This window comes from Anabrus simplex, chromosome 2 (assembly GCF_040414725.1).
Source record: "Anabrus simplex isolate iqAnaSimp1 chromosome 2, ASM4041472v1, whole genome shotgun sequence".
Taxonomy (NCBI): domain Eukaryota; kingdom Metazoa; phylum Arthropoda; class Insecta; order Orthoptera; family Tettigoniidae; genus Anabrus; species Anabrus simplex.
In genome coordinates, this window is record NC_090266.1 from 1225054096 (window position 1) to 1225066549 (window position 12454).

A 12454-nucleotide genomic window follows, 5' to 3' on the forward strand; every position below is an offset into this window, starting at 1 on the left:
TGATGATTTTGTCCTCTTCATATTTCTGTTATCTACCTTCGGTCATTATATTCCGGCTTTCATTTTGAACAAAGTGCAAGATTTTTTCGTGTGTGAACTATGAATACCTAGACTGATTTCAGGGACATCAGTTTTAAACCCCTCCATTAATATGCGAAAACTTCACTTATCTTAAGCTTTGTAGACTCTATTCTTGCGTGTGATTTATTTTATAATTCGCAGAGTGGCTGGACAACAGTAAATGAATCCATTAAGTATCACGAAAGGAGAAGAAGAAGACTTGTGTACTCCTTGCTTGAAAGATTGATAGTTGAATTTCTCTGTGAACTGAATTGATATTCATTGGACATCGGTGTACCGTGTGTGTACCTAGGTAGTGTAGTTTTCGTACTAATTGTTAGAGTATAGAATAGTGTATGAAAATGGCTAAATTTGATTTAACGTCTGTTATGGGACAATACTTGGATAGACATTTGGTATTTCCATTGCTGGAATTTCTGTCAGCAAAACAGGTTTGTTCATGACTTAGTGCTTTTGCCGAATAGATCAGTTAAGTGTATTTGCTCCGAGTGCTTTAACCTCACTTCGCAACATTTTTTTTAGATATACAATGAGAATGAGCTACTTCATGGAAAACTCGATATATTGAGCAAGACCAATATGTTGGATTATGCTATTGATATCAGGAAGCAGCTATATCCGGATCAAGAAATTCCAGAGGTATGTTTCTCTAGTATAGGCCCTAACTATGTTTGAGGATGATTGTAAAAGAGGGGTATATTGTAGTACATGGACTTTGAATAATTGAATTCAGTGAATTTCTTGTTGTAGTGTTCTAATAAAATGTCTAGGCCTACTTGTTAATTTTCTGAAGGCAAGTACAATTTACGGTGTTCTTCTTACTTCTGCAGATGATTGTAAAGTATGAAGTAACTTTATTGGTTATTTGTATCCAGCATCCGCCGGCATGTACTCCGTGGCTGTGGGCCGTACGACTGTATGACGTAATGGGAGGCGGCATTGAGAGGTTGATATTTGCACTAATGACAGTTAATTCAAAGGGAGGTATAGCGACAGCTAAATACAAAAACTGGCGATCTGATATCTTTGGCTGCTTGACAATATATTGTATTGAAAAGGTCTTGTCAATTAATTTCTTCTAATCACACTTCCTTAAGTGCGTCCAGTATCCAGTATTCGGGAGATAGTAGGTTCGAACCCCACTGTCGGCAGCCCTGAAAATGGTTTTCCGTGGTTTCCCATTTTCACACCAGGCAAATGCTGGGGCTGTACCTTAATTAAGGCCACGGCCGCTTCCTTCCCACTCCTAGCCCTTCCCTGTCCAATCATCGCCATAAAACCTGTCTGTGTCGGTGCGACGTAAAGCAACTAGCAAAAAAAAAAAAAAAAAAAAAAAAAATCACACTTCAATACGGAACAGAAATGAAATTTATAGCTTATAACATTCCTAGTTGACCGACGGCTCCATGGGTAAATGGTTATGCTTTGCGTGCAGGCCTTTGCTCACAGGGGTCCCGGGTTCGATTCGCGGCAGGGTCGGAAATTTTAAGTCATTAGTTCATTTCGCTGACACAGGGGCAGGGTGTACCTATGTGTCGACTTCATCATCATTTCATCCTCATCACAACGCACATTTCATCAAATCAAAAGATTTGCACCTGGCAAGCTGAACATGTTCTCACAATTCCGGCACTAAAAGCCATACGGCATTTAATTTCCTATTTGGCTGGCTGTTGTCGTTGAAACCAATGTTGGGTGTGACAAATGTTGAATGCAGTTATTGTTGTTTGAGTCATAAGTCCATGGACTTCATGCCACCCTATCCTGTGCTAACCTTTTCATTTCTACTTAACTATTGCATCCTACATCTGCTCTAATCTGCTTGTCATATTCATACCTCGGTCTACCCCTACCGTTCTTACCACCTACACTTCCTTCAAAAACCAACTGAACAAGTCCTGGGTGTCTTAAGATATGTCCTATCATTCTCTCTCTTCTTCTCATCAGATTTAGCCAAATCATTCTCCTCTCGCCAATTCGATGCAGTATCTCTTCATTCGTGATTCGATCTATCCATCTCACCTTCAGCATTCTTCTGTAACACCACATTTCAAAAGCTTTTATTCTCTTTCTTTCTGAGCTAGTTATCGTCCATGTTTCACTTCCATACAATTCCACACAAAAGTCTTCAAAAACATCTTTCTAATTCCTATATCAATGTTTGAAGTGAGCAAATTTCTTTTCTTAAGAAAGCTCTTCCTTGCTTGTGCGAATCTGCATTTTATGTCCTCTTACTTCTGCCATCATTAGTTATTTTACTACCCAAGTAACAATATTCATCTAGGCCTACTTTTTTTAAGACTTAATTTCATAATTTAATATTTCGTGCTTCACCTGCCTTCGTTCGACTGCACTCTATTACTTTTGTTTTGGACTTATTTATTTTCATCTTGTACTCCTTAACCAAGACTTTGTCCATACCATTTAGCAGCTTCTAGAGATCTGCAGTATCAGATAAAATAACAATATCATCGGCAAATCTCAAGGTTTTGATTTCCTCTCCTTGGATTGTGATTCCCTTTCCAAATTCCTCTTTGGTTTCCTTTACTGCCTGTTCTATGTAAACATTGAAAAGGAGGGGGGGGGGGGTGGGGGGGCAAGCTGCAGCCTTGCTTCATTCCTTTCTGGATTGCTGCTTCTTTTTCAAAGCCCTCGATTCTTATCACTACAGACTGATTTTTATAGTTGAATGCAGTAAACTGAAAAATTAAATCAGTTATGACCTGATAGTGACAGGTTAGAATTTTGATCCATCGAAAACCATTGATAAGGACAGGTTAGGTTAGGATCCACCAAAAACCACTGATAGTCACAGGGGTAGGTGCAGTTAGATGCAGCAGCATTCCTAATTGACAGACTGTTGTTGAAAGCACTATTGGTGACAAATGTCAAATGCATTAAATATAAAAATTGAATAAAGTATTGACCCATCAGGTTTCCATCTGATATTTTTGCCAGGAACTGGCGAGCGAAGGACATACATAGTTTGCATTAATCAGTAAAAGTAAAAATGAATTTACGGTACTCTCCATTCTTTAAAGAGTTTGGGTCGTTTAGCTATCAACTTGCATTTGGAGGCAGTGGGTTTGAACCGCACTGTCGGCAGCCCTGGAGTAGGTTTACCTGGTTTCCCATTTTCACACATGGCAAATGTGTACCTTAATTCCACGGATACTTTCTTCCCGCTCCTTGCTCATTCGTATCCCACCGTTGTCATATGACCCATCTGTGTTGGTTCAATGTAAAGCAAATTGTGTCTCTTCTTTGTAAAACATCCGTATCCAGTTTGAGAAGTATAGTTAATAGATACAACATATCGATGGCTCCGACAGGCTCACAGTTTTTCCAATGTCAGCATTATACAGAGCTACTGAATAACACTAAAGATGATGAAAGATATGTTAAAGTTACAAAATATTGATCTGGACAAGACCATTGGTCTGGAGGGTTTAGGATATAGTCTGCAGAAGACTACATCCTGAGTGTGGATAGGTTTGGTCTAATACAATAGAGACAATACGCGACACTTCCGGATTTAGCCTTGTTAAAATGGGAGACAATTTGCAAGTGGCGTGACTTGAAAATTAGCGCTATTTTCAAATATCAATGGAAATGCATATATGGAAATTGATAAATAAATTGCGTCTAGAAAGAAAGAGTTAATAAGATATTAACTTCAAAGTTGCTAAAGCAATTCTTGATAAATAAGTTAAATGAAAATTTATTTAACAGGTTATTATTTAAAGACTGAAATTAAACATATGACCAAGATGTGAAATGGACTGCTGTGAAAGGGCTTGATCTTTCATTTATGCATTACTTTTTTAGCTTTAGTATTCCTACCTGAACTTTCACGGCTAGATTTGTCTTTTTTTCTCATTTAAAAGCATTGTATCATCACATTAAGACACTTATCAATAAAAATATCGGCACATTCCTTACACACATGATTCAATGAATTTATACACTGACTGACAGAGCAAATGCAACACCAAGAAGGAGTGGTTCGAAAGGGATGAAAGTTGGGGAAAAAACAGAGACGGCACGGACGAATAATTGATGTTTATTTCAAACCGATATGCAGGTTACACAATGCGCACGGCATCGACTCAGTAGGATGTAGGACCACCGTGAGCGGCGATGCACGCAAAAACACGTCGAGGTACAGAGTCAATAAGAGTGTGGATGGTGTCCTGAGGGATGGTTCTCCATTCTCTGTCAACCATTTGCCACAGTTGGTCGTCCGTACGAGGCTGGGGCAGAGTTTGCAAACGGCGTCCAATGAGATTCCACACGTGTTCGATTGGTGAGAGATCTGGAGAGTACGCTGGCCATGGAAGCATCTGTACACCTCGTAGAGCCTGTTGGGAGATGCGAGCAGTGTGTGGGCGGGCATTATCCTGCTGAAACAGAGCATTGGGCAGCCCCTGAAGGTACGGGAGTGACACCGGCCGCAGCACATGCTGCACGTAGCGGTGGGCATTTAACGTGCCTTGAATACGCACTAGAGGTGACGTGGAATCATACGCAATAGCGCCCCAAACCATGATGCCGCGTTGTCTAGCGGTAGGGCGCTCCACAGTTACTGCCGGATTTGACCTTTCTCCACGCCGACGCCACACTCGTCTGCGGTGACTATCACTGACAGAACAGAAGCGTGACTCATCGGAGAACACGACGTTCCGCCATTCCCTCATCCAAGTCGCTCTAGCCCGGCACAATGCCAGGCGTGCACGTCTATGCTGTGGAGTCAATGGTAGTCTTCTGAGCGGACGCCGGGAATGCAGGCCTCCTTCAACCAATCGACGGGAAATTGTTCTGGTCGATATTGGACCAGCCAAGGTGTCGTGCACATGCTGAAGAATGGCGGTTGACATGGCGTGCGGGACTGCCACCGCTTGGCGGCAGATGCGCCGATCCTCGCGTGCTGACGTCACTCGGGCTGCGCCTGGACCCCTCGCACGTGCCACATGTCCCTGCGCCAACCATCTTCGCCACAGGCGCTGCACCGTGGACACATCCCTATGGGTATCGGCTGCGATTTGACGAAGCGACCAACCTGCCCTTCTCAGCCCGATCACCATACCCCTCGTAAAGTAGTCTGTCTGCTGGAAATGCCTCCGTTGACGGCGGCCTGGCATTCTTAGCTATAAACGTGTCCTGTGGCACACGACAACACGTTCTACAATGACTGTCGGCTGAGAAATCACGGTACGAAGCGGGCCATTTATCGTTCGCTACGTGCGCAGCACAGCAGCGCATTTCACGTCATGAGCATACCTCAGTGATGTCAGTCTACCCTGCAATTGGCATAAAGTTCTGACCACTCCTTTTTGGTGTTGCATTTGCTTTGTCAGTCAGTGTATTTAAGAGCTGGACAATTTTCCTTTTAACTTGAAGCCTACTAACAGAAAGAAAATCTATAAATTTACCCTCAAGAACATTCAGAATTTCTCTATAAGCAATACTTGCCATTACATTAGGGTAAAGCAAATTTGCATCGTCATATTGTTTCAACAAAATATGTACATTTCTTAAATCACCCATATTTTCTTCAGTGCTTGACAACGCATTACAGCATTCCAAATGGGGTAACTTGGAACACAACCAGCCACACTCATATGCATATGCATTTTTTTGAATTGAATCAAAACCCACAGATCACACTTAGAACAACACATCGGTATTGAAGGTTAACTGCTGCACTATACAATAAAATAAGATATTTTAAACCAGTTAAAATATGGATTGCACAGGTGAGAAATGATGGAAGTACTATACAAATCTCTTTGTAACTGGAAGAATATCTATGCAAACACAATATTTACTTACATTTTCTTGTCACAAGGGAAACGGAAGAAAGACTGCACTTGATAGTTATTGCAGCCAAACACAGCATATGTCCTTCCACTCATATTGAGAGGAGATATAAAGGAATGCAAACGCATAAATAACGCCAAAAACTTCACAAACAAATACACGTGCTGTTATGACAGAATCAGTAACTCTCAGGTTAGAGCTCTAATCACTGTCCCTCGATATCTCGCAGAGTATGCTTACAATATTCTGACTTTTTATATCCCACCTTTTCAATACAATTGGTTTTATGTTGTTAGATCATAATGCTACAACACTGTTTTATAGGGACATGTTTTGCTTGAATTTCAAGCATCCTCAGCCTATATAATCATCTCAAGGTTAAGACCTGTCGTATTTGATTAGTTTTGACAAATTTGTGCTTAATTATAATTCTAACAATAAAGTAATAAATATATAAATATAGGAATTTATGAACACATTAATAGTTTAACAATATGAATGACTATACTAAAATTGGAATATCCGTTAATTCTAAAGATATTGACATCCAAATCTTCAAATGTTGAAAATGTTGTGTTACAGTACAATAAAACTCCTTGTGTTACAATACAATACAACAAAAGGAGTAGAACCACAACAGATAAGTCACCATAATGTAACAAAGTCCACAAGGTTTCGTAGTAGCAGTCAAAGGGGCGTACCATCATTCAAATATTATAATACCTCATAAATACAAACTACTACCAACGGAAAACCTGATCGCAAAAACAAGACTAGTTCGAAGAAACTAACTAATTCAACATTTTACTGTCCAAAACTATTAAATTACAGTAGCAAGCCTCAAAATTAAAACAAGAAGCTGAATTCCAAACGGATCCAAGATTTTAATCTTAAGACAACAATAAGTTTTAACTATAATTACGACTCAAGTTTTAACAAAGAAGTCAAATTACAATTGTTTTTAATAAACTAGAACTTTGAGAAAACAATTTTAGCCAAACTTTCAACATTTGAAGACGCTCTGTTTTGGATGTCAGTATCTTCAGAATTAACAGTTATTCCAATTTTAGTATAGTCATTCATATTGTTAAACTATTAATGTGTTCATAAATTCCTATGTTTATATATTTATTACTTTATTATTAGAATTATAATTAAGCACAAATTTGTCAAAACTAATCAAATACGACAGGTCTTTGAGATGATTATATAGGCTGAGGATGCTTGAAATTCAAGCGAAACATGTCCCTATAAAACAGTGTTGTAGCATTATGATCTAACAATATAAAACCAATTGTATTGAAAAGGTGGGATATAAAAAGTCACAATATTGTAAGCATATTATAGCAAATTCAATACGGGTCTAATCATGAGATTGGTTACATGTACTCTCGCAGAGTGTCGCATATTGTCTCTGCTGTATTTGGTTTGGTTCAGCTAGTGACAAGACTATTGGACTGGACTGGTTAGGTCCGCTGGTGACAAGATCATTGGGCTGGGCCCTGTTTCATAAAACTGACTAATGATATTATAGAACTCATAAAATATTTATTAGTTAACCAAATTCTGTTTCATAAAGATTTACACATGACTAATGAAATATTTTCACTCATAATATTAGTTCATTAGTCAGCTGATACAAATGGGGGTTAGAATAGGTCTGTTGCAGGTATTCTTGGTTTGTGTTTGTTCCTTGCAGTAGGATAGTGCTTGACTACAACCGGCTATTAATCCAAGACCAACTACACCTAGTTGGTCTTGATTAATCCATATGTTTGATAGGCTCACTTGATATTTTCGTTGTTGTGACTTTGATACATATGAGAATGGATAAAAGAAGTGAAAATAATGTGAGAGAAGAAAGTTACTTCGTGAAAAGTGATTGAGTTAAAGCGTCAACTATTCGCAGTCTTTTGCACACTGTAACCCTCCTTGTTCTTTTTACTTTTTTTATTTTATGTGGTCTTAAAAATATATGTTGAGTTGGACTAGCAAAATCTTGGTTTACTATCCCCTGTGGGTGAGGCTGGTAGAATAATGGTATCCTCTGCCTGTCATAGGAGGCAACTAAAAGGGGCCACCGGGGCTCTCAACTTGGGAGCATGGGTTGGCAACCACGGGGCCCTGAGCTGAGTCCTGGCATTGCTTCCACTTACGTGTGCCAGGCTTTCATCTCTCCTATCCGACCTCCCTTGTTCAACTCTTGTTTTTTTTCCTACCCTGACGTATTAGGTTGCGAGGCCTAGAGAGTCTTTCATTTACACGCCCTTCGTGGCCGATACCTTCATTTTTCAAAGTGGTGGATCCCTTCCATTTTGCTGCCTGATTAGTGTTATATAGAGGATGGTTGCCTAATTGAGGACTGTTTTTTCAAAACTCTCTCCTTGCAAAATCATAATTTTTCAGGAGAGACAAAAAACTGGTTAGACAATAGAGTAAAAAGGATATTTTGACAAAGTCCATCTTAAACAGTTTATTTGTTAGTTACAATCAGATATAAGTATAGCCAAAAGCACAAATTTGAATAGTTTTTACAAAAAAGTTAGGGGAATTTTTTTTTTTTTCAAAACTCGCTCATTGCTTAATTCTATTGAGTAAACATTTTCTCCACAGCATACATAAAACAAATTTAAAAACAAGAAATGTCAGAATTTACACACAGTCATTATCACAATACTATAAATGAAGAATGGTAGTGGTAATACCAGTGTTTCAAAATTTGAGAGACATAAAATTAACAAATCTTTGTCTTTATTGACTAGACCTCTCTATTTCTCAGTCAGTTTCCCCAACTCCTGTATCCTCCATCAGATCACTTACATTCAGCTTGTTCTTGGTATGTTGTCCCTTAAGAACCGCTTCATAGAACTCCTTATCTTCCCCAGGTATTTGTATGAATTTCATTAATTTTGCCATATCTTGGCTCTTTTCCTTACTAACGTGATTTACTATTTCCATTTTTGGAGCCAAGTCCATTTCTTTGAAGGAAATCTTTCCTTTATTGAGTATTTCTACAATGGATGATTCACCACTGTATGTGTATCGAACAGAAACTTGTACCTTGAAGTTTTCATGTTTCGTGTATTGGATGATGCGGGTTTTCGTGATGTTGAAAGGTAGTTTCCCTTTCAAAATCTTTCTTGATTTTTTGATTTTCCAATCTTTTTGCAGTATTCTCACTTGTCCGTGATCACTGAGTAGGCTATGATACTCCATAGGCGATACAATCTCTTCTTTCTCTCTGTATTTTTTCTCTACGTTCCCGCATACTCGATCTGGCAGCAAAAAGCTATGACCTCAAATCGGGAAATATTGTTCAACTGATTTGAGAACTTACGACTTTTCGAGGAAACATGCCACAGATGCTAATAAAATACTATTCTTATTTTGGGATACAGAAGAGTCTGAAAATAAGCCTGAGTTTTTTTATCCCTAGCCCCTTCATTGCAAAGATTATTTTCTAAGTGCTCAAGATAGTCTTTTACACCCAAAGCTATTTCATTCGCTCCACGACCCCCCTTCTGTCTCTAACCATGTATAGTAGAAAACTTTACTTTTGTCCAGTGGCTTTTCATTTGTCATGACACATAGATTATATAACCATGCTTGTCTCGGGTAAAATGTTTCCCCTATAGATACTTTAGGAATGGGTTGATTTTGTTGCATGTCAAATATAACATCAACATGACTATCATCCTTTTCTTTAAGTATGGCAAAAAATTTATTAGCTCGTGCTTTGTGTAATTTATAATCAGTGCGAGCCTTGTTCCTTAAGTCATTTTTCATATCTTTAATTATCAATAAAAGTTCTTTACACGTCGAACATGTATATGAGTGTGGATTCCCAAAACCTACATTGTATTTCGTATAGAAAATTTGCTTATACTTTGAGATTGAACATTTTGATTTCCCTTCTACTAAATCTCTTTCTTTGCAGAACTGAATGTACATTTTGTTGATATTAAGGTCCAGAGGCAAATACGCTCATGTACAATATTGTGACTATAGTGGCTTTGCCTACACTTATATTTCAATATGTGATGAATAACTGCATCCGTAGTTTCATTGTCTTCTTCCGTAACACGAGAACCCCCACGATTCTCTCCAGTTCTTAGAAAGAACCGCGCAATGCGTGCAAGCCTATCATGTGATGCCCCTGTGGTGTTCTGAAATGAATGCGCTCAAACATAAACTAACCTGCCATCTGTCTTTCTAATTAAGTACTTAATGGATACAGTGTTGAATCTACTAACATCGTCAGGGTCCCTCTTTCTTCTTGCAGGTTTTCTAACCTCCATGAATTTAAGAGGATAAGCACCTTCATCAGCTTTAGATTCATTCATATACAGGTGTTTTCCAAAATCTGAAATGTGTAACAAATGGTGGAATTAATCACCGGTAGTAATGTAATATGTTCATCTACAGTTAATTTTAATGTGATAATTTGACTGTGAAAGTATTGTTGTACTTACCATCCAATGGCCCTGCACTCTCCTTGTGGTATCTCCTGGTTTTAACCTTAATGTTCTTTCTTCTGTTCTTCCTCCTTTTTTCAACAGTTTTTACTGACTCTGAATATTCTTCACACATTATTTTATTTACGACTAACTAGATCTCATAACAGATACTTTGTTCTCCGTTTGAATGGTGAACACCTACACTTGTTCCTCATCACTATTTGAATCGGAGTCGACCATTTCAGTGATCTTCACAATTTTATGCCAAAATGTTGAAATACCACTCACTTTGGTTTCACTAATAATATGGATTATGAGTCAAAATACACTCGTGGAAATAATCCCAGTAATATTAGTAACTTTTATTAGTCATGTTGTCTATGTACTAATATTAGGAATATCCACTAATAATTTTGACTCAAACTAATTACTGATTATTAGCTAGCATCTTTATGAAACATAATATTAGTTAATATTATTGGTTTCTTAGTAATGTTTTATGAAACAGGGACCTGGAGGCGAACAAAGGGGTAGGCACACCATAGCAATTTGAAACTGCACGATTTTCTTATTTTTAACAAGGACGGCAGCCTTGCTGGAACACATGATGCGAGCTCTGTCGGAGACAATAAACAACTTGCCTGCATGACAGCTGACCCAAGCTGACCATTCAATAGCATTGTCAAAAATGGTCGCAAATATCATCAGATTTACACAGTCTCCATTTTAATCTGTCTATATCAAAGAACTTCTAGGGGTGGATTGATGGATCCGTGACAAGCATTGAGGCAGGATCCCTCCTCTCTGCTACGTCAGGTGTTGTAAAAAAACATTTTTGTATGATTCCAACACCGCACAGGGTATCGGAATACCAGGCTGATTTTGACTAGCACAGTATCCCGTCGCAGACATAATGTTCAACGAAGGATCATGTAGTATATTAAACAGTGAGTAATGAACGATGGTAGGAAGGATGTCCAATCTGCTTTCAAATGTCTCCAGGTGGACTCGGTGTTGGTGTGAGCACATGTAATTTGCTTGACGGATTCAGTGAAGTGGCCGACAGTTAAATGGTTTTAACCGTGCTTCATTAATGTACCATAGGTTTTCCATAAGCCAGTGATGATTGTCTATCCTGGTTTTATTCATTACTGGATTGTACTTACGAGGAATTCTGCTGTCCTGCCCATTACGATCATAAAGAAACATTCTCGTGTTCCCCTTTCCACTCCCTTAAAATCCATCGACCCTGTGACAAAATGCCTCCTGTAGCACTTCGATTAAATTTACTCTCATCATCCTTGATAATTTTATTGACTTGGATGTCGTTTTGATGTGATTTATGTGAACTTCTTGATAAAAATTGGTCCACCCATAATCATAGTTTTCGAATAGCTGTATTCTCGGATGATCTCTGTGGAATGTGTATTGTGGGCAACTTCATACGTGAGTAGGAGGATTTCCGGGATTGTCAACTTACTTTTTTTGAAAACCATGAATTGTGCCAGATTGTTTTAGCTGATTTGCACCGGTATAGCCTGCCTCCCTTGTTACAGGCCCATCGTATGGTGCCATGCGTTTACTTCGTGTCTTCCAAGATCATGGTAGAGTCACATTTCGAGCTTTTGATGGTGTCTTTAATTAGTTAATTCTTCTTTTTTGTTGGACACTAAGGTCGTAATATTCAAAGTTGAGTTCTGACAGTTCGTAGAGGTAGGTCCGTTTACTGCCTGCCGGGGCGGGATAAAGGGAGTGGGGGGTATGGTTGCCATGGGAACGAGGGCCTGCTGGCCAGCTCGTGTTGCTTGGAGTTGCCAAACCTCTCACTTCTGAGTTAGATCTTGTCGCAAGCAGTTCAGTGTGAGTTATGTTTTATTTCTGTTTTGTGGCCATTATTTTCTAAAAGTATTTTAAATATTAATTCCGTATAATTATTTTATTTCAATACATATTTCGAGCATGATGAATACTTTTTCAATTACTGTGACGGAACTATCTGTAAAAATGTTTTTTTGTATTGGCGATTTAATCTGTTTGGTCCATTATAACAGCAGGTTCCCTTTGTCTGCTTTGGTAATGTTACGGGGATGCCCGTG

At 38.7% G+C, this 12454-nt stretch overlaps 1 protein-coding gene across 2 annotated transcripts in view; it reads left to right on the forward strand.

Annotated features, from left to right (window-relative positions):
• Positions 1 to 327: 327 nt before the first annotated feature.
• Positions 328 to 12454, forward strand: part of LOC136864824 (eukaryotic translation initiation factor 3 subunit E) — a 365794-nt gene continuing 353667 nt past the window's right edge. Inside the window, exons 1-2 of one of the 2 annotated variants that reach the window (XM_067142266.2) lie at positions 328 to 512; positions 604 to 720. In XM_067142266.2, the coding sequence (XP_066998367.1) occupies positions 417 to 512; positions 604 to 720 (213 nt within the window). In that variant the 5' untranslated portion in view covers positions 328 to 416. The remainder of the gene's footprint in view (positions 513 to 603; positions 721 to 12454) is intronic. The other variant, XM_067142267.1, reaches the window with a different exon arrangement.